Source organism: Prinia subflava, chromosome Z (genome assembly GCF_021018805.1).
Source record: "Prinia subflava isolate CZ2003 ecotype Zambia chromosome Z, Cam_Psub_1.2, whole genome shotgun sequence".
Taxonomy (NCBI): Eukaryota; Metazoa; Chordata; class Aves; order Passeriformes; family Cisticolidae; genus Prinia; species Prinia subflava.
The window spans coordinates 3186497-3214273 of record NC_086283.1 but is presented as its reverse complement, the minus strand read 5'-3'; the positions used below and the strand labels follow the sequence as shown (position 1 = coordinate 3214273).

The 27777-nt window shown below is 39.2% G+C and overlaps 1 protein-coding gene across 4 annotated transcripts in view; it reads left to right on the top strand.

Annotated features, from left to right (window-relative positions):
- Window positions 1-27777, top strand: part of TMEM131L (transmembrane 131 like) — an 80936-nt gene that overhangs the window by 35099 nt on the left and 18060 nt on the right. For 2 of the 4 annotated variants that reach the window (XM_063422935.1, XM_063422934.1), the window contains exons 6-22: window positions 908-1024; window positions 3020-3130; window positions 10435-10512; window positions 12378-12531; window positions 14685-14743; window positions 15084-15192; window positions 16145-16250; window positions 16902-17055; window positions 17688-17858; window positions 18171-18240; window positions 20210-20327; window positions 20902-21040; window positions 22046-22155; window positions 23753-23825; window positions 25881-26023; window positions 26625-26767; window positions 27082-27268. In XM_063422935.1, coding sequence (XP_063279005.1) covers window positions 908-1024; window positions 3020-3130; window positions 10435-10512; window positions 12378-12531; window positions 14685-14743; window positions 15084-15192; window positions 16145-16250; window positions 16902-17055; window positions 17688-17858; window positions 18171-18240; window positions 20210-20327; window positions 20902-21040; window positions 22046-22155; window positions 23753-23825; window positions 25881-26023; window positions 26625-26767; window positions 27082-27268 — 2042 coding nt within the window. Of the gene's footprint in view, window positions 1-907; window positions 1025-3019; window positions 3131-10434; window positions 10513-12377; window positions 12532-14684; window positions 14744-15083; window positions 15193-16144; window positions 16251-16901; window positions 17056-17687; window positions 17859-18170; window positions 18241-20209; window positions 20328-20898; window positions 21041-22045; window positions 22156-23752; window positions 23826-25880; window positions 26024-26624; window positions 26768-27081; window positions 27269-27777 lie in introns of all 4 variants that reach the window. The other 2 variants (XM_063422933.1, XM_063422932.1) reach the window with 1 other exon arrangement.

Below are 27777 nucleotides of genomic sequence, written 5' to 3'. Positions count from 1 at the left end.
CTTAGACTTGTTTGGGAGAAGCCATCCAAAACCTACAGTAGGAAACATGTTTGACAGTAACAGAGGAAGAGAAAAATTTTTCAGTGTTAGGCTGTTTAAATCTCATTCTGCTTTAAGCAGCATTACGCAGTAATCCATAGGCAATGTGGGTGTTCTACAGCCATGAATTTTCAGTCTTTTGAATGGTCTAATGGGCATATTAGTCAGAAAAAGCTGCAGTGAAATGTTTTACGTATTTTGTATTACAAGTATGGGCATAATTGCCTTTATGATCTAAGACCATTATTTTAACTCCGATTTTTTTAACAATGTGTAATAATACATTGTCTTAACAAAGGCACATTAAGAATGAGTTGCTGTGATCTCAGTTGGATGAAGTCCAGTTTTTATCCTCCGCTGATGTGCAAAGGGGTTTTACAAAGTTTTCATCCAATTTTTGCTTTTACTAGAGCTGAATGGCTATTACTGTGCAGACATAAATGTCATGGTTCTTCCAGCCAGGCTATCTGTCTTCTAAGAGTGTTGCCTAAGTTCAGCTTTGACTAATTTGCCTGTGTATCACAGGGGTATTGATTCACTTTGCAATAGCCATCTCTGTCTGTGTGGGGAAGTGTTCCTGTGCACTCACAGGCTGTCAGTGCTGCATGGTTAAGACCTTATGCAGAAAGAAGCCTTGACTGGTGAGGCCCCATGCTAGATTAGAGACTCCAGCCATAACTTGGCAAGCTGCTGTGTGATATCGGTTCTTTTTAGTAAGTGTTGAGAATTGTGTGCAGATGAAACTTCTCAGCGCTGAGATTCTGGTTAGTAGGCTTTACAGATGGAGGATGTACATGTGCCCTGAGACTGAGTGGTGAGTGTGTGATCACTGGCACCAAGCAAGCAAGCTTCTTTGTCATCTCTGCAGGTGATTCCAGCAATGGGAAAGGTGTCTTTCAGAGTACTCTTCCTGCCCACAGAAGAAGGCAGTATTGAAAGCTCATTATTTATAAATACCTCATCTCACGGAGTACTTTCATATCAGGTAACTGCTCTTATTTTTAGCTTGTGTTTTGGATTTACTTGTGTTTTAAAAATTGATTTTCATAATTTTAGGGACTTTGAAAGTTCATTGAATTGCTGATGCAGATCAGATGGGGTAATGTTACAAATTCATCCCTTTTATCAGATCGTTGTAGTATCATGATCACATACATGTATATGGTTAAAATTATTGCTGTTAGTGGGGCTACTTGTGGTAGTAAAACCAAGTGTATTTGTATGTGTGTACTTTAAAGATCATGGTCTAATTAGTTTCATATATTAGTGTAGTCTAGACTGCACTGCGCTGTAATGCATTTGTTGGGAAAAGCCTACTAGGAAATATTTTAGGTGGTTCTCAGCTACTCTGCAGGATTTTATGTAAACACACTGGGGATGTAGCACAGGGTGAGAGGTTTAGGCCCTTAAAACATAAAAGTTGAAGTAATGGTTGTGGCTTAAAGCTGTCTGTTTTCTGTCTAACTGATTAATTTAAGCAGGTCTTTAACTTTTAAATTTTTTTATAAGGGACACTATATACTCCAAATTCTTGACTTTTATTATTTAGCAAAGAAAAATCTTAACTCTGAATGTAGTGATTTAAAAAGAGTGACAGCTTTATTTGATCATCAAGCTATTTCATTCCTATACTTTGATATTGTGCTGGAAAACAAAACTCCTTAAATAAAAGCTTAGGTAAGTTTAATTGAAATACATGGGATTTTCAAACAAATGTTGCATTTATCTAGTATTTCTTAGAGGTAATGCCACATTTGGCAGGAACATTTCATCAAGGATGAGAAAAAAGTGCATCATAGAGTGACTGACTTTTTTTTTTTTTGACATCTCACCCTCCCTGCACCCTTCATTTATTGCCCAGACAGCTCGGCCTTTTATCAACAAATTGCAGGAAAGCAATTGTCAGTGCCACCTCAAAATCGGTTTGTTTCTTGTTGAACTGCTGCAAAAATCAGTAGCAGGCTGGTTTTCATGGACATTTTCACCAGCCATCTGAGACAGAGGAAGTAGCTGTCCATGTTTTCAGCTCACATTAGGTTTAAGAGTTTCAAAAGGAGGCATGACTTGAGTGTTTGATGCACAGTTACAGTGCTCTTGAGAGCCTCAAAGCCTTGGAACATCTGATGTTTCTAATGCATTTATGCAAGAGTATATACAGAAGAATCACCAAAATGGAGATGAGGTACCATTGTATTAAAATGTACTTTATAAATACCCATTAAAAAAAAGGCATATTCCATTTGTTTTGGTCTTTTCTATCTGTAGTCAGAGATTTTCAATGAACATAGAACGCATTTTGTTATCCTCTTAATCAAAAAGATGTGCCTTTTTCCTGTTAAAAACCAATAAATCTTTACATGCAAGAGAAAAGTCCAGAGTAATTTTAATTAGCCTCTAATGCTCCCCTGTCTCCTTAATCCCTCCTGGCTCCACACCCCCACAGTTATTGTGCATCTCATTATCATAAACTAATCTTGGTGGAGCAAAGTATAAATGTAGTAGAGCCATCCAAATTACAAATCTTAGTGTTCTGAAAACCGCAGCCTTTAAAAACCAAAATAATGGGAAAATATTTTACTCAGTTTTTAAGGCAGAGCCATTGAATTTAACATTCAGTGGGACTGGTAACAAATTTTTCTCAGAAATTACTGCTCTCCCAAATGGTGATACCTGTATTGTAATTGTGTGGAGAGTAGTAGGAGAATGTACATACTTTGTTTTTGAGATAACCTGATGCTGGGGAGTGATTTGTTTGTCTTTGTAATAGTGCCTGAAAGAGGATGAGTCTTAAGTGCCATTTATGTCTGTGATAACTTTCCACATTGAAACTTAATGTTTACTGTCTTTTAAAAGAATTTAACGTGAAAAACTGATCTGTTTTTTGGGGGAAGATTGTTGTTAGTAGCAACACCGTTTTGGAAGTTGCTGTTATAACTGAAATTCTAGATGCTGACATAATGACCTTTTTTTTTAATATTAGGTTTTTGGAACAGGAACTCTTACGTCTTCTCCAGAAGAACCTAAAGTGCAGCTAGCAAATGCCTACTTACTGCTTCCACACATTCAGAACATCCAGGCATCGCACACACTGGTACAGTATACATGTCGAGGGGAAAAACCTAACTCTGTTCAATTACAAAAGATTTTTGACCTCAGGTTGTTGGGATGCAAGGAACATTAGCAAAAAATCTAATGTACTAATGACTGCAGGGGAGGGATTGCAAGATACAGGGTTACTGTGATCAGCTGCTCTTATGAGACAGTCTGTGGCATTTAAAATATTCACACTTGTTCTTCTTTGTGCCCCTGTGGTGGAGTGTCCTCTAAATTGTGCTGGCAACACTGTTTTTGTGGAGGCTCCGCTCTGACAGAACTGGAGAATTGGTCTTCTCTAAACAAAAAATTTAACTTTATACCATAAAATTGAGAGGGCAGGAAGCCGTATTGGTTTGTTCTGTTTTTTACTTCTCGCCAGTTCCCCATGCAAGTTTGCAGCAGGGCTGCACCAACGGTTAGTCACAGTTAAGAAGCATGGCATGAAGCATGGATGAGAACGGGAGCTGCGAGTCAGGCTGCAGCATCCCTTCCTGCCCCTGTTGGTGCTGAAGATAGCAGCTTTGGTTGCCTCATCTTCACAAGGGGCTCTGGAGAGCACAGCAAGTTGAATTTATGAGGAGTAAATATTTGAGTTGAAAAGTTTAATTCTGTCATTTGGTTGCAGTTGCAGATATTTTCATAGTCTTCCAGTCCATACAGAACCTCTCAAGTAAATTACTGATTTGAAAAATTGATCTTTTCAGATTTCCTGTTGTATCATACACAGACATTGTTTTTCCAAAAACATGCTTAGAATACCTTAGCATGTATCAAAATTTAATACATTATCTAAACGTAGACCACGTTAATTATCTTTGTGATGCTTTCTGTTGCACCTGAGAAAAACTACCAGCATAGATTGTATTTTTCAGTTGGCTATGTATTTGTTAGGTCAATCTTACCTCTAACCAACATTAATGCACAACATTAATTTCCTTCTCCCCCTTTCTTTTCCTGCATACCAGTCTTTTCCCTGTAGTCACACGATTGCGCTTGCTTGTGGACATATAAAGACAGACTCTTGCAAAGGAAGCAAAAATCTGTAGGTTTGGTAATTTGAGGTGCTAGAGGTAGAACTGAGAAGGGTTTTTTTGATGCTGTTTATGTCTGCATCTTCGCATCTAGCTGGATGGGTTGTTGTCAGGTAGTATCTGAAAGTTGCATACATGGTTTTTTACAGTTCAGTCTGAATTCCTGAGTGGAGAGCTTTGGAGAGCAATTGATGTTTTCGTCACTTTAGAGTGGCAAACATTATCCTATGCTTTATTTGTATGGAGTACAAGTTTGAGGTCATGTTCAGCAGTGCAGCATGGAACCACCTGGCACTAATCCTGTAGGACATGTGCTGTGCTGTAATTGAGGAGGGCAGTTATCAATTTGAGCAGAAATGCTGCAGCAGGGAGATGGGCTCCTCAGCTGTTGAAGATGATAGACAAGATCTAAATACTGGAAAGTAGTTTATGGTTTGAGTTTGGATTCCTCTCAGAAGAATGCTTCTCTACAGCTAGCTGTCCTCTCCAGATGTGCCCTCTTCAATTCATCTTCCTTATTTTTTGATCCAGATCTCATTTAAAAAAATGGTATCATTCTGTTTTGTCCAGTTTATATTTTAAGCTTAGAAGATATAGAAGGAAGAGAAGTTGATGAGGTTTGAGTGAGTGACTACAGAAGGGCAAGCTGAAGGATACATTACTATGACACATGGAGTGAAGTAGTGAAAAAGCATTTGAAACAAATCAGTCATACTCACTTAGCTGTGCACATTTCTATTCCTCTGTTTATTTTTAACTGACATAAAAACCAGGGTAAATTCAGGATAGCATAAGCCTCATTTGCACATCCCTTTTCACCTTGGGTTTATTGAGTTCTAGCCTTGGGTGATAGTGTTTAGTTTGAAGCATGGAAGGTGTCCTTACCTCTGAAGTCCACTGATACTGCTTGGAAACCTGAGAGCTGCATGCTGTGTGTTTATTTTTTGCCTCCTGTTTTAAAGGTGGTTGTGTTTAAATTGTTCAGTAATACTGATATCCTTGGTCAACAAGGCCAAAAAGCTTTGACATCATCTAGTCCCATCATGTGCTAGGTAAAGTGACTTCTCAGAATTGCTGGAGGCCTTGTTAACCCAAATACTTACTCTTACTACTTTGATGATTGGAAACCTGCACCTGAATTCCAATTTGAATTGCTTTGTAGCCATTTTATGTATTGAGATGCACATTTAATTTATGTAACTCTTCCTGCTTCTGATGCTTATACTCTGAAGCATTTGTAGGTGGCATCAGAACTTTCAACTTTCAGCCAAGCTGAAGAGTTCATGCTCTGTAGCATATTCAGTAATGGGCTGTCCATTTCTTCACCAAACTGACCACCTCTTTTGTAGCTTCTTCAATTTGCAAAAATTTATTTTGAAGGTCAAGGCCAGAATTGTAAATAGAGGTATGGGTAACTTTGTGCCACTATAGGCTGTTTGTGTTGGAAATATAACATATACCTGGGAATTATAGATGGAAGTTTACAGTAGTGTTTTCATTGCAGTACAGTATGCAACAGGTTTGTGTTCGATTTTGTGGATTTTATGGATTTTATGTTGTTATCTTTTAATGGACAAAGCACAAAGGCCTTTCTTTTTTTCTTCATTCCCACATGTTTTTTAGCAGAAACTTTTGTGCTTAATAAGAAAAGAAAAAGGCAAACTTGTCTTTCTTACTGTTGAATATCTCTATCTTTCTGTTCAGCATTTTGGCTTTTGACGGGTTAGGATTGGCATGCTCTGCCTGTGATCCTGGATCCCAGGATTTCTGGGCTCATGGCTTACGCATTGGGAGGAAAGAAGAGCTGTGTCCCACACTGTGAATTCGTAGTACGTCCACATGGCCACTCAGCAGTGGCTAGTTACCACTAAGCCGTAACAGATGGTGGAGCCCATATAGGTCATCTTTGTTTACGCAGCTTCTGGGTGTAGTCTTTGCTATAGTTGCCTGGTTTTTGGCATTGTTTAGTGTTTGGACAGCACTAAGAGGGCAGCTACATCACTGCCTCGCTGTGTTCAGGATGGTGGAAATGTCAGTGGAGGAGTGGCATGCAGGGTGGAGGGTCTTATCACAGGAGACACAGATATTTCTTTGCTGACTTCCCAGAGGAGTACAAAGGTTATGAACCGACAGCTTGGTTAATACTGCAAGTACTGGCAGGAATGTAACACTCCTGTGTTTTGCACTGGTGGGCAGAGGATCAGAGAAGCAAACACATCCACGTGTGGTGCTTGGGTGTGGAGAGGGAGGGAAGGAAGGCAGTAGAGCTTTCTTGGTGTTCTGTTATCTTGGTGTTCTGTTTTTTTGAAGGCAGTTATCCTGATAACTGCCTTCAAAAAAACTGATGAAACTGCTGAATCATTATTACAGGGATGGCTTATAAACACCGTTCCGAGTGGAAATACCACTTTAGGGCCAGGGTCTGTCTAGGACAAGAACTTAGAGGAATCAGCCTCCAGGAAGAAGAAGAGGCTTGCTCAATGCTGTTCTTTTTTAATGATACTGTAGCCAAACTCCAGGAAGTGATTTGAACTCTACAGTCTTGGTAATGATGCAAGAATATATCTGTCATGGGTTAGCACTGGCCAGATGTTAGTGCACCCATGAATATATGTTTTTTCTCTAACAACTCCTGTGGGATGTGATCAGGAACAGAGCAGAGCAGGCTTAAATCTTGAAAACAAAAAAAAAACCCACCAAAACTTTATTAATTACATAAGAACAGGGACAGAAATACTCTTAAACACACACAGAGACAGAAATAAAAACTTCTTAGAACATTTCTTCTCCCAGTTTCTACCTCCCCACCCATCACTCTTCACAGATCAACCCTTGGGTTTTAGATCAAACAATCACCACCCAAAAACAAACTAATCTTCAATTCAGCAAGGGAGAAAGGAGTCTCTCTCGCACCACAGACTGTTCCTCAGAAAACACGGGTCCACCCCTTATGTGTTCCCATGTCACCCGTGGCACCGCCCAGAGAGGTCTGCCAGGGTGACACTCTCTTTTTCCTATGTCCAGCGCTCTCACCGCTGTCCACAGGCTGAAAACTGCATACAGGGCTCTTTTAAGGATACTTGCATGCCAAGCTCTCCCCTTTTTACCCAGGGGCCGGGGTTCCAGGAGCAGGTCTGCCCTGAGGGCAGAGGGTGCCACCTCACCCTCCCCCTCTTTTCTCTGCTCGCTCCACTCTTCAAAGTGCCAGTCACTGTAGCAAAAGCAGGGGCAGCTGTATCCACCCAAAATGCAGTTTATGTTCAAAAGAGACTTAAGTTCAGTCCATGGCTGACATTATGCAAGAGAAGTCCGGCTCAAAAGGCTACTCCTCTCATTCTTCCATCGAGTTCCTTCCAATCATGCTTTATCATCTCGGTCCCAGGCCGCTTCCCTCTCTCTGAAAACCACCAGTCATGAGAATCAATGTCTAAGAAAAGTTTCTTTCTGCCAAGCAAGGGTTAACAGTTTCTTCTCGGCAGGGTGCAGGCTGAGGCACTCCCAGGATCTGCAAACCCGCACGTGGCTGAGCAACTTCTCCCGGAGTTTGGGGGGAGGAGGGGGGTGAGCACACACAGAAGGCACTTCCACAGTTTTCCACCCCTCCATCCTGGACGGGGCAGCTCAGTTCCAGTTCTGTCCCTTCTCTTCTTCCCCCCCCGGGGGGCTCCGGCTTACCTGAGCCGACCACGTGTTTCCCCTCCCCCACCCAGCCTCGTGGCCGGGCAGGGGAAGGAGGCTGGAGACGTCTCTCTGCTGAAACCGGAACCCAAAAAGAGGCCGAACCTCCCCAGACTCCTGCTTTTAACTCTTTGTGTCCTCAGAGGCGTGTCCAAACCTCCGAGTGACCAATCCAGGTGCCAGCAGAAAAGCTGATCACTGATTAGACTGCCCACATCTCCCTGGAAAAATTCACCTCCCCCCCCAACCACGACAATATCCAAAAATCTTTTAGTAAGCCAGGTATGATGGAGACCTCATCGATGGATGAATTGTTTTCTAAATAATTGTCTACTCTGCTGTCCTCAGTGAGAATCCTAGGCCTTTGTTAGGAGTGAGGCTCCTTGCAGACCAGATGGATGGTTCAACTTTTCAAGGTTTTATTTAAAGAGACCTGTTATTTCTTTAAAATTTGAGAACTTACCAAAGCTGTCAAGAATTTAATTTGCATGACTTCAACCAGTTGAAATAGGATTTGTGACTGCTGAATGTGTGTGTACATTCAAGTACGTATGTCTAAGTACCTAGTACAAAATAGAGGTACCAGGTAATTAAGTGGCAATGCTTTGCAGAGTTTTTTCTGAGATTTCCCTGCTGTGCCTCTCCTTTTCAGCTTGTTTCTGGTACAGACACTGGCTGCATAACTCAGCTCTCCGCCCTGATACGTTAGCAGTGATACTTACAGTATAAATGGAGTGCCTGCACTGCTGGGAGATGGTCCTGGATTTGTCTGATTGGAAACTCTGCTTCTGACAGTGTTTTTTTCTCAGATGCATTATCTTCTCTTTAGGGTTAACTCAGAGCCATCCTGTCGGTGCTGTAAGGTACTGGGCACAACAGTTACACATTATTGTCTGCCTTAGAGAAATGCAAACCCATTTCCTGTTCTGAAGATAGCTTCACAAGGAAAAATTTCCCCTAGAAGACAGATCAACAGCAAATACACCCCAGTAGAATTTTTCCCTCTCCGTACATTAGAAGCTTCAATTTTAAGGTGACAGCAGTTCCCATGGTAGATCTATGTCAGGTTAAGAAAAACTAAAGCTGGAAAAATATGATGTAGCTGATTTAATAGGGATGTGGGGTCGTAAATTACTTCAAAATGACATTGGCATTGAATCATGAGTAACAAATCCTTATTTAGGACCATTAAAGCAGTAGTGTTTTTTCAAGAAGCATTGAGAAGGGAAGTCTAAGCATCAAGTTTTATCTGATCAGAGAATGACCTGTGAAGTTGTAATCTTACTGCCTTGTTAAAACTCCACCAGCAGCTGTGTGGGATTTTTTTCTCTGCTCTCACAGTTTGGTATGGACAAAAACATCTGTAAAAAAAGAAACGACTTTGCAGAGGTTTTGCAGCGTCTTCCAGAAAACTGTGTTGGGGACAGTGTTTGAGTTGCCACTAACCACCGTTGCAGGGGCTACATCGCCCTCTTGTGTGCAGCCTCACTCATTTTGGTATGAAATCCTATTGAATTGGGAATGCAAATATTGGTTTCCTTTCGACAGTGCTTTTATAAAACTGAATGCCCTGAAATGCCAATGCTAAATCTCTCTACTCATGTGCCCCTGCCTGTCCCCTTTCTCCTGTCCTAAAAAGGTATGAAATAGAGTGCTAGATACCTTCAAAAGTTTCTTCAGTTTTGCTTTTCCGCATCAAATTACTTAAATGGTTTACAGTCAGTTTCATCAATACCTTCAAAAACCTGAGCCTGCAGATACCTGTCTCAGATATTTCAGTATCACAGGAGAAACAGAGGGTGGAGGTTCCACATCAGCCTCAAAATTAGCATGAAATTTGGCTGTAAGAAAGGCACTGACAGAGTGACAGGTCTGCCATTCTGATTCTGGCCTTTTTTGTTGTTGTTGTTTTTGTTTTTTTTTTTATTTAATTCAGAATCGAGATATACTGGCTGCACAATTTGTGCCAGTAATTCGGCAGTGCAGATTTCCAGATAGCTTTCATGAACTATACTTGGCTTTATCAGTGCTGTTGTCCCATTAGATTTATGAGTGCTTTACAAGCTGGCACAGTCAATGTCATCTTTTCTTTTCCCATTCTAGTCAATAAAAGGCAAAACAAGTATTTTGTGTCTGTCCATTTTGGCATGAAGCCTGTGTATCAGACCATGTCTAAGAAGCATTATGCTGTTGGCCTAGACACTGTATTTCAGTATCCAATCAGCAACGAAAAGACACAGAAAACAAGGAGATAAGCTTTTATTTTGCACACAAAGGCCCTGTTGAATACATTTTTTTGGCCTAAGAAAATTTATAAGAGTTCTCATGCTGATGCTGTATAAATATTTAATAATCGTGTGTAATAATAGTTTGTTAAATAGGTAGATGATGGTGGAGTCCTGAGATTCAGAGGTTGATTACTGGACTACTGTTCAGAGTAACTGTATTCATTAGAAAATTGTCTTACATTGCTGTGTTATGTATATGAGGAAGCAGTCTTGTTATCTGTATAAATTACGGTATGTGAATTGGCTTTATGTAGCATCTGAAGCAATGTGTTTCATGTTTTCTTCACTTTTCTTTCTTACAGACAAAAACTATGAATGCCAGTCTATTACAGGTTCACCTTGAATGCAGTTTACCTAATGACACATATGAGCTAGTTAAGGTATGTTTTATTACTATTTCATACCTATGTAAGTCTTCTTCTTTCAAGCCAAGCTTAGAGGGAGCCTTTCCACAGCTCTAGAAGTTTTGGCAAAAATGCAGCTTTCAGTGTGTCAATTTAATGGGGAATTGTGCTTTTATAAAACTGTATCCCCTAATACAAATTGTCACACATATCACACTAAAATCTTTAGGAGAGAAGGAGATGAAAAAAGATAGCCACCACCCCATAAACCTCCCAAAAAACCAAACCAAAACCAGTCCAACAAGCTAGGCATTCTGATGTGTAGGTATTGTACTACTGACGTGGAGTACAGAAATTATTCGATTTCTGTAATTCCTTTTCTCCAGAAAACTTTTCACAAGTGTCTGGTTTGGAGTGAGGAGTGATCAGTGAGCTGAGAGGCTGAAGCCTGAAGCCTGGGCTGCCTGGGCTGTTTCTCAGGCGGGTGTGAGGGTGGCCATGGTGCTGGGCAGAGCTGAGGAGGGGCGAGTGTGTTAGCAGAGATGCCCCTCCAAAAGCCCTGAGCCTTCAGGACAGTAGGCTATCCTTGTCCTGGGCAGTGCCATCTGAGTTCTCTTCCCTTTTCTCCTGGAGTGTCCTTACACGGCGGGTGGGGGCTGCTCAGCCATCGCACCGTGGGTGCGGTGCTGGGTCAGACTCAGGGCTGCGCTGTGGCCGGCAGCATCTCTTTCCCCAGGAGTGATGAGGCCCAGGCTCCATAGCTGTATTCCTGTGTGGAATACACGTTGCACATGGCTGCATTCCTGTGCTGCTTCGCTTCCCCATTTGGTGCTTGCAGTGCATTGAGGTGCTTGAGGTGCAGCTGAACACTGGAGGCTGTGTGGAGTGTGGCTCTCTGCCCTTTGGTCTGAGCTTCCCAAGAGCACGCCGTGCCTGTGCTCCAGCCTCCATGGCAGCCTCCTCTCCTGCTAGCCATTTCTAGTGCTGAGGGTCTCTGATGCTATGTGAGCTGTGAGCTGGCATCCCATCCTCAGGCGCTTCCCCACTCCTGCTGTACTTGCTTGCGCTGCTTGAGATTAGCTGAAGTGTTTTGCTGCACTTCTGAGAGTATTTTATGTGACAGTTTTCTCCTCCTCATCCTCCATCCTGAGCAAATTAGTCCTCCTGATAAGGCATCTGACCTTTAGTGACCTTTGTGGTTTGATGCAGGACTAATTTGTGTTACTCACTGTTGATTGTCTAGTTCTATTTTGCTTTGTTGACTTTAATTTTTTTTGCGAAATTGTGTCTGTCTTTGTAGTTGCTATGACTTAGCTGTGTTAACAGCAGCCACTACTTACAGATGGAAATAAGAGCCTATTTGTATTTTTCTGAAGTATTCTAGCCAGACAACAGTGTTTTCTATTAAGAATTGTACGTGTATGTTTGTTTTTCTTAAAATTACTTCAGTGAGAAATGGAGACAAAAGCACAAGATTTGGAAAAATTAACTATAAACAGACCAGTGAACATGAACTGTCTTCCTACCATTAAGACACATGCATCAGTCTGTTTATGGCACATTTTATTGAAGGCAGAGGATTTAACAAAGGAAACTGTTTTACAGTCCCTGAGGTGAGACTGACTAAGACAGTTTATAAATTTGCATTCTCTCAGGTTCAGTGTCTTTTTTGGTTGTTTTTTGTCTTTGTTTTTGCTATAGTCTCTGTACCTTCATTGAGTTTGGTTTCTCCTGAGATTTTAGCAAAGGTCATAATTATTTCTGATTTGCCAGCACTTTGGTGCTAGAAACCCTGCCTCTTAGATAATACCTTTGATTAATTTCTCAAAGTTCCTTAGCATAATGAATTTTTTGTTCTGTTCCCCATCACACACATACCATATCCCTTTGTCTCGCTCCAGAGTTGCTGTTTAATGTCTGATGACCCAATGCTGCTAGAAATGAGCTTAACAGTAAGAGTGGAAAATGCCCAGCAAGACTTTGTGGCACACAGACAATACTTACTGGAGAATCTTTTTATAGTTTATGTAGCAATGGAAAGAACAAAGACCTCAGGTAAGTTCTAAATCTACCTGTTAAGTGTAATTCAGCTTTGTTCTATACATGTGTATATTGTATATATACGTATTGTATCTATACATATGTATATTATATATTGTAATTTGACATCCTAAATGGTATCGAATTCAGTGACAGCTTAATTTCACAAGTCAGGAAGACCAAGTAAGTTCAGTTAAACACAGCTAGCAGAGAATTTGTGTCGGGCAGAGTTATCATAAGCAGTTTTTCTTCATAAAGGTAAGAATTGTGAAGTTGTAAACTAGATCTCTTTCGCTCTTTAGTCTCCCATGCTTATGTGTCTGCTTAAATTGTATGGAAAGACGACATGGTCCTTTGAATTCTGCAACTGCATTTCTGGTTTCCCATTAATTAAATTGACCATAATGGGATTGTGAAGGCAGAGTGGTTTATACAGTGCTGGGGATAGTGGCCGTTATGGAAAGTAGGGTAATGAGATAATACAGATGTGCATGTCATTTGTTCTTGTGAGCTAGAATTCCACTGGCAAAACAATCAACTCCTTGCAGTTTCTTTATGCTGCAAATCTTCTAAATCCAGGGGATTTAAAATTATTTATAGAGCCTGCCAGTCTATTAGAACAGTTTTTTTAGACATTTCTACCAGTTTTCCTTTCTGATTGGAGAAGAAGAAACTGCTTAAGAATCCAGATTAAAATAATATTTTTAACATATTTTTTGAAAAGAAACATGATCTTTTTGTCTTTTGAGAAATGCATTTCAAAATCTAGTCACGATACAATAGATATGATATACATAGAATATCTACAATATGTACTGTTTCCCTTGTGCCTGTTTTGTGATGTGGTATTTCATAGAGCTGAAACTGAAATACTCACTGTAAACCTAGTTTCCCTGTCAGTGAGATGCCAGGGCTTTATTATGTTGAGTTGTGGATGTACATTTATTCTGATGCTGGTAGAAAATTGTTCCCATCTGCTCTGTCAAGGGTGCTCACTGTTAACACTTTCGATGGTTGAAGTACTAGAAGTATCTTTTGGGGCTGTTTTCTGTTAAATATAGCACAGTTATAAGTCCTGTCTGTGCTAGAGGTTGGTCCTGTAAGCCCTTTGGATTAGCTGTTGGTGGGAAGTTAGCACCTAGAGTGGGACAGCAGGGTAGGCAGCGTCTACCCTGCAGGGGTATACCTCTGCACAGGGGAACTAACCAGCTGGAAAGGCTGCAGAGGAGTATCTGCTTTAAACAGCTGTGTGGTATGTGGAGCTCATAATCAACACCTTGAACCCTCCTTTGGAAGCTGGCACTTGCAGTCTTGCCTTCAAGCAGCTGAGCAAAGCACACACATTGTTAGAAGTCGTGGCTGGTCAGGTGGGAGAATGTCATTTCATGTTAGCCTGCATAAACCGATTTAATACAAGCATAAGCAAGGGTAAAAACTCAAGTTATCTTCCTTGTGGAAGGATCACAGTATGATGGTCATCTCTTACTCTGTCCTGCTGCCCTTCTTTTGGTCCTCTACATCTTCCTACTGTCTGTGGATGGGAACACAGCTCTGCCAGTGACCAGGGGTGGTTCCCCAATGTAGCTGTGCCACCTTACCAGCAGGAGAAGGCTGTGTTATCCCTGTCTCCTGTTGCTTTAGGCAATAGTTTGCTACCTACCAGGTGATAGGACCATTCCTGATTTGAGCCCAAAGTACTGAATCCAGCTCTGTATTATTTCCTGGAAATGCTTGCATCCTGAGCGACCAGGATCTTGTTCAGCTGTGTGTGATGCAGAACAGTTTTTACTGGACTCTCTCCTGCTATTGATAGACTGGCCCTTAGAAAGCTACTTCATCAACAGCCGTTCTTCTTCCCTTCAGGTGTTAACTCCTGTCTCCCTGTCCCTAGGAGGGGGACGTTCTGTGGGATCTAAGATTTAGGGGATAACGAAGATTCCCTGTTGAAGCTTGCCTGCACGTTTGTGGCTAAAAATCTTGAGTGGGTTTTTACTCCTCTCTCAAATGTTTGCCAGCTCAAAGATGTGAATAGTTCCTCCTTTTTACAAGGGTGTCTGTCACACAGAGATTTTAAAATTTAAATTGGGATTGTTTCTCGTGTGAACATCTGATGAAACAAGTGTTTCTGTCCTTGGTGAACTTACATTGGTGTTTATTCTTTTGCACAGGTCATTCATCGGTAGATGTGCATATCATGCATTCTGGAAACAGCCTTGTGCGTATACAGGTAATTGTGGGCTCCTGGAAGCTGTAGTTTAGGGTGGTGAATTTGATTAGGGAATTAGCTTTCTCTAATAGCAGATTGATTAGTAAATTTCACACTTCTGAGCTTTTAAAGTGTGCCCAAATGTCTAATAGATCCTTGAGGTGACATGTTGTAGTTCAGTGATGGATTTTAAGACGTAAGAGCTGTTAACTTGAATAAAAATTCATATGTTGATTTAGAAGAGCGGAGAAAATGGCAGATGGTGGCATGCAAATTTGACAAGAAGATAGACTAATACAGGAGCTACAACAGTAGTAATGGTAGTACTGCTACAAAAATCATTTGTCTTGTCTTCATGCAGGAAATACGGCAGCTGTCACAAAAAGACACATCACCTGTGGAGTTTGAGCCAGTACTACTATCCTCATCATCTACTAACTTCACAAAAGTTGCTTCTGTTTCTTGTAGAGGTACAGGTTATACGCATTTGGAGATATGATTAAATAGGATTTGATTGCTGAAAAAAAGGTAGTTTTTTCAGCAGAGACCCTGAAAGATCTAAAAGTCAACTTGTCTAGACTTTATCCAGAAAGAGGATGAATTCTTTTTGCTAATAGTTTCCACCCTTTTTGTGTGTATTTAGCTCCTCTTATGCTGGTTGAAGGCTTTAAGCTATACATGCTTGAAAAAAGGGGAAAAAATGTTGCTAAAATGTTAGCTGATTTTACAATAAGCATAATTATTGAATATGCTTTTTCAACATCCTTTTATAGTTTATGGGTTTTCTCTGTTTCAAATATGTTTACTAAAAGGCTATTGTGCTTGGGTGGTCATTTTCTATGACATTTCTTGGCAGGACCATTGAAGAGGTTTGCCTGAAACCAGACATGTTTGTGGAAGAGCAGAGATTGGCATTTAAGCATTCCTGACTCCAGCCTATTCTGGAGTGTCCTGTTCTGACCACTAGACTGCAGTGTACAGACTTTAAACGTTTATGAAACAGGCTGCTTTCATAATGACACTGAGGCATGTTTTTCCTAGGGAAAATGTGGATGAATAAGAAAAAAGAAGGGACTGTTATGTTGAGTGATTCTCTTTTTCAGAGCAGTTTTTCATTTGTTAAAAGGAGACAGTGCTCTGATTAGTAAGAATGCTGTGCCAATGACACGTGGTTAAAATTGTTCAGGTTGCTCCTCACAGCCTTATTGTGTATTTTTTGAAGGTGTCTAGCATTCGTGAGTACTTCTTAAGGCAAGGTTTGAAACCTCTGAAAATACTGAGGGTTAGGGCTCTATTAGATGCTTTACTCACCTGTGTGAAGATTGCACCAGCAAAGGTTCCCCTTTTTAGTGTTCTTGCAAATCTTCACATGAAAATCATTTTGGATGTGCTGATGTATTCTGTGTGTCTGCTCTTCCTCAGCTGCATCCTGTGGCAGTGAAAGCCTTTATTCTGACAACAACAAGAACAATCTTTTGAAAGGCACTACAACACTCAAAGCCTGTCTTTTCTGTCCTGTGATGGAAGGGTAGGTTGACAGCGGATTTTTGTTTCTTTGTAAATGTTCCCCTGATACGCTAATGAAAATACTGTATGTTACTTTTAAGAGGTGAAGTTAACCTCCTTTGTCGCTCTGTGATTCCAGGGTCAGTGAAAAGACTTCTTCCTATTGTTGCTGTGTCATTTGCCAAAATGGACCTGTCACATTTAAAGCAATAATTCTGTATTTTATTCCAAGAAGAATTTTAGGAGCCAGTAAAAAGATGTGCCTTATCAGCTCATATCATATGAGTGTTGCTTAGTCTATGATAAAATTTCCAGCACCCTTGTTAATGCAATGCAGAAGCTGGGTAGTCTTAGAAAAAATGTGGAATCTTTTCTTGCTTCAATCATCTTTTGCCAATTTCATCTAACCTGCTGTATCACAAAGCAATAGACAATATTGTACTATAGCATAACAAGGTGGTAGATACTTTGCCTGTCTCTTTGACATGGTTCTTGTGAATTTTCACTCTCATATGTAATTATTCCCCAAAAAATAATTTTGTTCTTCTCTGGGAAAACTTAGGAGAGCCTCATAATACAAGAATACTATGGTATCTTCTCTTGTATACACCACTTATTGTTTACTCAAGGCCAATAGCAGGTGTATTTATATTTTTTCTGTATTTACTGATAGGTATTTTGATGTAGATCCTTCTGCAGCACTGTTTCATATAGAACCACATCATAATACTTCAGGATATTGGTCCATATGGTTTACAAATAATTTTTACTTCAGCATTGAACTGAACGAGGTCTTCATAGCCAGAGAAACAAAGAACATAATAAAGGTAAGCTTTATTTCTTCTTTGTACAATGTTTTGTCTTTGATTTAAACATATGGACCTTTGACATACAAGATAGGTTCTTTGAGGAATTCGGTGTTCTTAGAGCTGTTTGGAATCAGTTGAAAAGAAAGGTTTATGTACATCTATACTGGAACTATTAGGTTACTGTCTCAAGAGGCATTATTCACTGTCCAGCTTACTTTTGTGTGGTTTTATTGACAACTGTTCTTTCATTTGAGTTGCAGCTACAGATGCATGAAATTACAGACGGTTCTCTGTTCTCAGAATTGTTGAATGTGTGTGTTTCTGCTCTCTAGGATTTAGCATTTCTTCATAGTGGAAGCCTTTAGTGCACAGATGAACTTTAAAGCCGATAATTTACTGGCACAACTGCTTGGTTCAAAACAGGCAAATCTGGTTTATGAATAAGCACATGATGTAGATCTCTAAATGGCTCTTTTTATGTTTTGCTATTGAGATTGGCATAAGTGTACTGTATGGATCAGGCATGAGCACATATGACCGTGTAGTAACAGCAAAACCACAAAGGATGAGAAAGTTTGTGTTTCAGGGTACCACCTGCATCAGAAAGTGCTGTACCAATTTTAATTCAGCTTTTGTTCAATTCTTTTCAGATTCTGAACTTTGCTGAACCTCTGACACTACCTCCAGGCTGCTGGAATGTATTTTCTTTGAAGCTCAGTGTGAAAGACACTGCAACGAATGTGCTCTCTAGTATTTGTTTGTCCACAAATGTGGGAGTGATGTTTGAAATACCTCTGCAGATATATTCGACTGTGTCCAAGGTACTGTGTTCAATTGTGTGTGTTGAATTATTGTTAGGCACTGCAAACCCAGCTACAGCAGTGTCTCTCTCAGGCCAGAAATCTGTTCACTTAGTCCTGACAGTAATGCTCAGTACTAGACCACTCTGTTAAACTGTCCTGTAGCTTGAGAAGTTAAGTCCCCAGAGTTGAACAGCAATGGAATTATAGTTCTCTTGGCACTTAATTATTTTAATTCAAGGCCTTAATTCTCTTATTTGGCTCTACAAAATGATGCACTGAGAAACTGAAATTTTTTCTTTTTTTGTCATGTTTTTGTTTTCACTTTTCCAGCAGGGAGATCTTAGTTTTGAAGCAATTGCTCACTGTGATATTCAGTGCTACTTGGGAAAGTCTGATTCAGGTAAGCTTGTCTAAGGCTTTTTTTTTTGCATCTGACAGTAGTTTTATTGTAGAAATTAATTTTATATATCAGGACTTGTAATGAGAATATTGAGATTGTTCATACAAATACTTAATTTTACTTATTTTTAAAAGAATCCACTTTTCTGTGAGTATATAAATGGCATGAGGATGTACATGGTGCAATATTTCAGACATCTAATTCTATAGCATGTGCTAAGCTACTGATCTGTCTTGGAACTTACTTTGGTATTTAGGACTCTCCTATGAGTTCTCATTGGTGATGTTTTGCCCTTTTCTATCTTTATACCAATTTTCTTGAGAGATGTTTAGGTGGAATGGTAAAACTGTCCACTAACTCAAAGTTACTAGAAAATGTGCATAACCTGGGCCCAGATCCTGGGAGTTCTTTGAGGAAAAACAAAACCAAAAAAAAAGTTGACCAATATCTGCCTGTATCCAGAGTTAAATTTGAAGGCCTTCTCTTTATCTCTTTCTCACAGCAATAATTCCATAGATGTCAGCAAAAGATGGTTTATCAGGCTTATAAAACAGCATCCTTAACACTGTGTCATATGAAACAGAAAGAAGGGGTCTCATTTTTTCTGGAACTGAGGAATCTATCCTCAGATACTGTAATGCTGGGAGCTGTTTTAAGTACCTGGCTGGCAGTTACCAAAATACAGTGATAGTAATAGGTCTTACATGGTGTGATACTGCCTAAAGAATGTTGAACCTGTTAAAATCTGATTCAGAACAGTGGTTTTTATTCTCTGCAGTAAGGAGTTTCAGAAGGTGGCTGGTATCATAGGCTTTAAATGTTTGAGCACTCTCCTGGAAGTGTTTTCAAGATGACATTTCCTAAAATGTATCTTTGTGTGAGGGTATGAGGAAGGCAGTAGTAGTCAGTCAGATGTGAAAAGGAGAATTGAGATGACATGCAGAAACATGGGACTTGAACATTGAGACACTTGCATGCTAAGGTACATATCCTCCTACAAGCAAATGTGGTGGTTTTTTTGTTTTGTTTTGTTTTGTTTTTAATCTCTCAGTGAGGGAATATGACTGATAAATAAACCAAATCCTTGTTGCTTACTTTATTTTCATTCTAATTCTACACATAATTATACATAATGACATCTCTACTTACAGGTATTCTGCCTTCTGCTTTAGGGTATTAGTATTTGTTAAACAGAAATGTGTAATACATGGGCCTAAAAAAAAGTACTGACCTAAAGAAATTGTAGTTGGATTATTCCAATAATCACCAATCTCAATTCATTACTTTAAACATTAAGGACTGTAAAATAAAGTACATACAATTTCAAAATGAGTAATTTTTGTTTCTTTCTAAAGAAGTTTGCTTTTCTAACTACTTTTTGCTATGTGAAAATGCTGGAACCAATGAGTATAATTTTCTAAAATGCACTAATCTTCTGTAAGACTGATGTAAAGCCTTGCAGTTTATCTTAAGAAGCATTTGAGAAAATGGTCAGCATCTAGAGAAGAAGCTAAAATGAAAAGACTGTTTTTGCCAAACTACAGGAATTATTCTGTTGTGCCATGCTAGTATATTTTTGTACCACCATGTAATATATTATCTTGATACTTTACTGCCATCAGTGGAAAGTACTGTGTAAAATAGTTACTGGTAAAATAGTTATTCTTCAATGGCATCTATTAGAAATAACAGCAGTGAAAAGGGCTTATTAGAGCATAAACAGGCTGTGCAATATCCATTCTCTTGTTTGCATGTACCGTTACTTAGGCTTTGCAGAAGTATTTCTTTAAGCAAATCTGATATGGAAAATAATATATACTCTCACATATTCTCACTTTGAGGGGGAAAAATGGGTTGCCTTTTTGGGTCTGGACGTTTTGCAGATACTGATTACTCATGTTCAGAAGCAGATTGATGGAAGGACCAAATATTATCTCTGTAAAATCTGAAAAATCTATTATCCTTCTAGCAAATCTGCTTTGGCAGAAGAGTCTCTCTCTGGACCGTTCTGCCTGGGACGTGGATTCCGAGCTTGCAAGTGACCTTTATGAAAGATGGCAAAAAATCAGACGTGGGGAAGCATGCAGGTCTGTACAGAATCTGTTGAGGTTCTAAATTCAAGCCACTACAGTGTTGTAAGAAAGAATATTTTTGTTCTGAAGTATTCTTAATTAGAAGAAAACATTTTGGACCATTTTCTACTTAAGTTAGTTCTCCTGAAGCACGTGGAGTTTCAGAGCACTCCAAACACCCCCAGTTTTCATTTCAAGGCACTGCCAGCCACAAGTAAGCTTTTCTGCTTAGAATGTACATAATATTCTGACTATGGTTATCTCACCAGGTTTGCCTGGCATGAAAGCAGTCCAGCTCATTTAGGGAGTTGCAGAAGTCCTTCATCAACAGGTGGCATAGCAGTCTTCCCAGGGTCTTTGAATGACTTTTAAGGTTTTAGTCCCTGGCCTACATAAACAGAAGTTATGCTGACTCTCTGTTACTAGGCTACAGCTTTATGAACTTGATTTTGTAGAGACCATTTTCAAGGCAGGATAAGTTGATGTAATTATAAGTCCTAGCAAATCATCTTCTTGTTGCTGTTGTTCTTTGTTTGAAAGAAAAAGAATAAACTAACTAATAAGTTTTCTACTTTTGCCAATAAAGCAGGAGAAGTATTTTAGGATCAGCTCGCTTTACTCAGCAGAAGAACTCTGAAGAGGAATCCTTTGCCTTTTTCTTGCCACGGTTGACTACAGAGCCTGGCCTTACACTCAATTTTAATGCCACAGCTGTTAAAAGTAGTATGGTGAGGATGGTTGTTACTACCTTTTTTTCTGAGTTTATGTATGTTTAGCTTGTTTAAATAGCAAAATATGTGGTTAATATTTGGTGCTGCTTAGCATTTTCATACTGCTCATGAACTGGTGTTTTGATCTTGGTTAAGACTCTAAATTTGTACCCCTTTGGCTCTTTGATAAGTTTTCTAGCTTCCTAGTTGTAATACTTTTGTACAGGGAGAGGAGTAAAACAGTGTCGGTTTTAACTAACAAATTTTTTTAATTGTTAAAACTTCCCTTGTGTTCGCTTGTGTATATAAGTTACATGCTTGTGGTAAAATAATGGAACATGGGACTAGGGATAGGGTGTGTTGTATTAATGATGTAAGGCCATAGAGGATGGTCTTCCTCATGCCACTGCCTTGTGTAATAGAGGTGTGTAAAACACTTATGAGGCATACAACACTTGCAGAGCAATTATCTTCCAGCCGCACCAACATTTATTTCTTTCTTGTTGGTCCAATTTAGGTCTCTACTAACCTAGCCTAGGCCAGAACCAGTCATATGGAAATAGTTTTCATATGCACATATTGTGAATTACCTTAATATTCAATTTGTCCAATGTAATTGTTAGTCATTACAGAAATTTTTATAGCCTGCTTGCATTCAGACTTCTCCAAGAAAGGGTGGCACCTCACTAACTTAACTTTCTTCTATGCAAGAGCTTTGTTCACATCTGCCTGCATAAATCAAAATCCAAATGAAAGGGTTGTTTGGAGAGCGGGGGCAGTCTGTATTTTTGTACTCATGGTTCAAAATGCACTCTTAGCTGATTTTACAAATGATGACATTGGGGTGATGAGTCCTGCTGTTACATGCAGTCATGTGCATGTATGATTATACTGCATTGAGACAGTAGCCAGATTGAAGTCCCTTGAAAATGCAGATTGTATTGCCAGTGCTGAATTATTTTAGCAACCAGTTCTCACATATGTAGTTTTTTAACTCTTTCTTTTCCCCTCCAAACTATTTAGGTAAAATATTTCGTACTAAGAAACCCTTCATCCTTCCCAGTTATGTTGCAGCTTCTGCCTCTTTCTTACTACCCTGATCCCCAAGCTTCACTGAGTCTGCTGAACAAATGGTAATAACTATCTCAGGATACTGTTTTCCCTTTTAAAAGATCTTATTTGCTATGCCTTATGATTGTTACTGACTGGGTTTTATTTAGTTTTTCGAAGTGTGGCTTAGGTGGGGATTAGTTCTGGCCCATTTTGAAAGATACAGCCATGTTCAGGGCAGCTCCCTACATGCCTTTGTAATGCACCTCATCATTAATAAAACATACATTGGACATGTTTTAATCAAGTTTAAGTCTGGCAGATATAAATTATAGTTGGTCATGTTCTAGGATCTGAGGCTTAGTGCAAGCTGCCCAGGTGAGGTGAATAGCTTGCAGAGTTGGGATTGTGCATCTCCTCACAGTGCTAGTTGGTATCTATAGATCAGTGAAAAGAAGGTATCTGAACCATCCCACCAGGAAAAGGTTTCTTCTTAGCCTTTTCTTAGGTAATAACCCTGCTTGAGGAGGAAACACGAGTCAGGAAGAAAAACGCAGGTCCAGAAGGAGTGACCTCAAGATAAATGTTTAGGGTCAGCTAAGTAAAAGTTTCTGTGTTGTTTTAGACTTTCTGTTTTAGAACTGAGATGGTCTAATGAGAAATCTAGAGAGGAGTTAGATGAACAAAAACAGGGACCTGGTGCGTGAGCTGAAGTTCACCAATACAAGCCCTGTCACACCTTTGAAAAAATGTTTTAGCTGGTAGGACTGTGTGGTTAGAGGCAGTGGGATTACTCCTGTGCTTAGGTGTAACTTCTTATTTGGGGTCCCAGTCCCTGTGTAATTGCTTCCTTAACCTAATTTCTTTACATAGGTACATGCATGTGCATATATATGACTGTGCATCTATATGCACATTAGTAACTGCATCTGTTTGCATACTAAATATGATTTCCATGTAGACTCTTTCTAGTGGTTTGCAATTACATTTTCTCTGTATTTGCACACTTTCATTTCTGCAGATCTTCTAAGTTCACCAGAAACCACATCCATTACCTGGTTCTTTTTAAATTGATGTCATAGTTGTGACAAGTGAGTTTTCAGTTCAGTGGCTGGAGGTCCATTAGTCCACTATAATCCATATTTTATGTGTTGGTTTTCATGTTGCTTTTTAATAACTAATGTGAAATGTTTATAATCTGCATTTGGGCAGAAAAATCAATTCCTTTAAGTGAATTTGATTTGCAAATTATGTGATGGAAAATAGGAATTTATTCCAAATAAATAATGAGCAGAAAGAGGGATAATTGAATAAATTATATAAGATTTAATAATGATTGTTTCTTAACAGTTATGCGAGCAGAAAGAGCTTTGGGAATTTGTGTTTGTGTGGCTTAGAAATTCTGTTTCTTGATTGTGATCTTTTACAGTATTCTGTGCTGACTGACCTAAAATGCCCAGCCATTTGTCTGTTTTCCAAATGTGTGGAATCCACATAAAACTGATTTGTAGTGTAGTCCTTGAAATGCAGACCCACATTATCACCATATTTCACATTGCCAAAATGCAATTGTAAAAATAGTCCTTATTTAAGAATAGATGGCATCATGTAAAAAATAAGTCAATACAGTTCTGACAGGATGGGTGTCAAGTGCTTAACTTTTTGGTTTGGTTTATTTAGGTTCGGCATAAATGTGCAAGCTATTAATTTCACAACCACTGAATTCAGGCTAATGGATGAATGTTCTCACAGGGTAAGATGGCTAATTTTGGTAGAAGTGGTCTGATAAACTAGAGAAAGATTTTTCTAGCTATGCTACTTCTGGGTTCTTCCCAAGTACAACTTAAAGCGGTTTCACAGTGTTTTCTTGATTCTTCATCAGGTTTGTATCTTTGCGGTTAATTATTTCCAGGATTTGAGTCAGTTCTGAACACAGCTGTAGGGAGGCAGTGCATGCATGCCTGCAAGTGTGGATGTGTTGTTGGGACTTCACCTTTGGCTCCAGGCCGACCATGAAGTGTTGGGCTGTGGAGTCAGTGATGTCAGGAGCTGGCCAGTTATCGTCTCAGTAGAGAGAAGTAGTGTCGGGTAGTTCAAGGGAGGAGGAGACAGGATTTCTGCATCTCCGCTTCATGCCATTGCAACCTCTGGATTCAGGTTTGGAATGTCACGGTTCTCTCTGGTTCCCATTGCCTAATTTTTGCATGAGTGTGGTAACACTTGACGGTGGCACACCAGTGCTGAGCTGTACTCTGAACCCTGAGGTGTTGTGTCAGGAATGACAGAGAAAATGCTGTGTCGGGGATGCTGACATATTCTGGTGACCAGAGTATTATCCAGAATACATGGAGAATTTCCTCTTAAGATTTCTGGTTTGTGCAGAAGCCTAGAACTGGTGTATTTTCCTTGCTGTTTGGGCATGCTGCAGCTTCATCTTTAATATCCTGTGTAGATATATTTTTGCACATATGCTTTAAGATCTTAATGAAATATCTGTACCTTGTAAAAGGAAAAGAGTATGTTTGCTAGGCTAATCAAAGCTGACTTTTCCTTTCTGGCAACAGTTCTAAGAGTTGTTGTAAAAGAGAGGAGACAGCAGTTCATAACTCCTAGCTGTAGGCACACTCTGAAAAAGGGAAGGTAGCATGGGGGTAGAAGTGAGCTTCTGCAGTCCCACACACTTGGCCAAATGGACAAATAGCTGTAGATCTTCACATCAGTGTGTGCAATACATGTTTTTAATTAGATTTGAAGAGCTAGGGGGAACATGCATGGTTAGATACATTTTCAGCACATATGAGACAGATCTTGCCTTGTTAACCAAATCAATAGTTGTTAATATTTAAATTTTTGCTTTGGTCATCATTTCCCTAGTCAGTTTATGTGCAGTGAATTGTTAGGCTCATCTTTGTAGGGAGCGACGTGGGGAAGTTTGCAAATACCATACATAGCTTACTTTTAATAAATGCTGACTATTAAATGCAGGTTCTGATAGTTTTTGTGTGTTATTTTTCATAAAATAGACTAAGAATAAAAACATTTTCAACTGAAAAAGATCAGAAAAGCTGTTAGTACAACACCCATAAACTGAGAAACAACTAAGTGAGAGCCCATTTTGGAATGTTTGTGGGTTTTTTGACTGCCACAGGTATCTGATCAGCCATTTCTAAGAAGGGACCCCCAGCTCTGGGAGAGCAAGTAATAGGACTATTTTCATTTTGAAAGGCAGAAAGAATAATAGTATTAAAAATAAAATAAAATTAGAGAAAAATTTGCATTATTTCCAGACTAAGTACACTTCTGCTAGTTCTGGTTTTCAATTAATATAGTAGAGAATTCTCTTTGGCTTCTTTCCAGTGACTCAAATGGCCGGTATATTTGCCAGCAGTCCCTTTTTCACTTCAATCAAGTTGTAAATCATACACTGAGGGTATAATGGTTGCCACATTTCCCTGTGCAATCAGTACACTGTCAGTTCTTGTGTTGTGAAGTGCTTCAGATTCCTTGAATATGAAAGACACTATATAATTTCTTTTCCATCTGAGCAAATAGAAGCTGTTTTAAATAATGAAGTAATACATTCCTCATAATAAGTGCAGTAATATGAACTTTTGCTCAAATAAACAATCTTATCTGATGTTTTATGTTGTAAAAGGGGAAGACTTTGGTATAGCAAGTTAGTTAACAGTTTCTGTACCATGCCAAAAATATTCTGTGTGATGCTAAGTAGTGATACAGTGCTTTCTTTATTAACATCTTTAAACACACATGTTTTCTGTGAGTAAGAACTGCATTTTTTGTTTAACAGAATGCACATCAAGAGGGCCTCATCAGCAAGAAGTGCAGTTCTGAGATGCTTTGGTTAAGTTTACAGCCACTCGAAACCAGAAAAGTTGGTGTAATTTTTACACCCCTTGACTACAAAAGAGTAGCTTCCCTTATTTTAATCAGGTAAGCCAAGTTTTAGTTGTGAGAATCAAGCACCTCAATGTAAACATGAATTTGCAAAGTCCTAACACATAGACAAATAGTCAAAATACCTCTGATTTAATAAAAATTGCTTTAAGTGTGTTTGTGCCTTACGTCTCAGTCATTAATTTTCTTGATATGTGGTCAGAGGGTTATAAAATGCATATCACTATACTGAGCCTATTTAAGTTAAGAAAGAAACACATTACATGACTTTGCTATTTTCAACCTGACTTCATAATGATAGGAGTTATGGATCCAGTGAGTCTTTTATGGAGCCAGACATTGGTTGCCTTTGCAGGAAAAGGGAGTTTATTGAAGAAGCAGCCATTTTTACTAGGTGGCACAGTTGTTACCTAGTGGCACTGGTTGCTAAACTTGCTCCTTCACTGTGTGAAATTCACTAGTGGCTGGTTCTGGAATGGTGCTGTCTCTGTTTAGGGGGAACCTTGTCCAGGTTTGGCCACTGATTCTCTTACCGAAACACTGTTGTCTTGGTTTGGCACCTAGGGAGCAAAGGCATGAGTTTGCAAACTTAATTTGTGCTTTAGTGGCTGATTGCTTGATTTTTATTTTATGGCAGAAACAACTTAACCATTCTGGATGTGGTCAGTGTAGAAGGCTTTGGAGCCAAAGAACTGCTTAAAGTAGGGGGAAGACTCCCTGGTGCTGGAGGATCCCTTCGATTTAAGGTGCCAGAAGCTACACTGATGGACTGCAGACGACGTGAGTAAGGAGACACAGGTCTCTGGTTGTGCAGCTGGCTGCTTTGCTCTGCACTGGTACTGATACAGGACATTCATGTTACATAAACAGAATGGTAAAAACTGAAGAGCTTGGCTATGAAAAGTGTAGATTCTGTTTTGTCAAAATTCTGACTTGAAATAGTTAAAATTTTTCGAAATACACTGCTACAATCTGTATTACATCTTGGTCACATAGGGATTGTTTTTATTCAATTGTAAATAAAAATTGTTTAAAAGTGTAAGAAAATAATTTTGTGTTCTGTAAAATAATTGCTCTCTTTTTTTCCTTTTAAGAACTGAAAGACAGCAAGCAGATTCTATCCATTACGAAGAACTTCAAAGTAGAGAACATTGGGCCTCTTCCTATAACAATTTCATCAATGAAAATCAATGGTTACAGTTGCCAAGGATATGGATTTGAAGTGTTAGACTGTCAGGAATTTTTCCTGGCTCAGAACTCATCACGAGAAATCAGCATTGTGTAAGCAGAAACAAAATTGTTGACAAAATAACTGAAGTGAAATAATTAATTTCAGAAACAGACACTCCAATAGCATACCACACACAAAATTCTGAACAGAAATTTAGTAAGTGTTTCCCTCAGGATAACACTAACAAATGGATAATATAATACTGGTTCTTTATATGACCCATTATTTTTAAAAAGAAGCATACATGCTTTTATCATTGCATTATGAAGCAATAAATTAAAACAAAAGAGTTGGCACAATTTTTGATTTGCTTGTTATAGTGTAAGTTTGTTCCAAGTAGCTTAACCACAATCTAGTCATGTTTTCCCAACATTGCACATAGTCTAAAACTGATTTTAAACTTTTTAAACTAACCTTGAGTGAAAGATACTGCGACTTTAGCAAAAGTAATGTTTTGTGTTAAAGTAACTATGGTTTTCTATACAACAAATTTCACTTCTGCTGATGGGAGAGGCAAGTTATACCTTCTGGCAATCAATAACATAATAACATGGGTCAG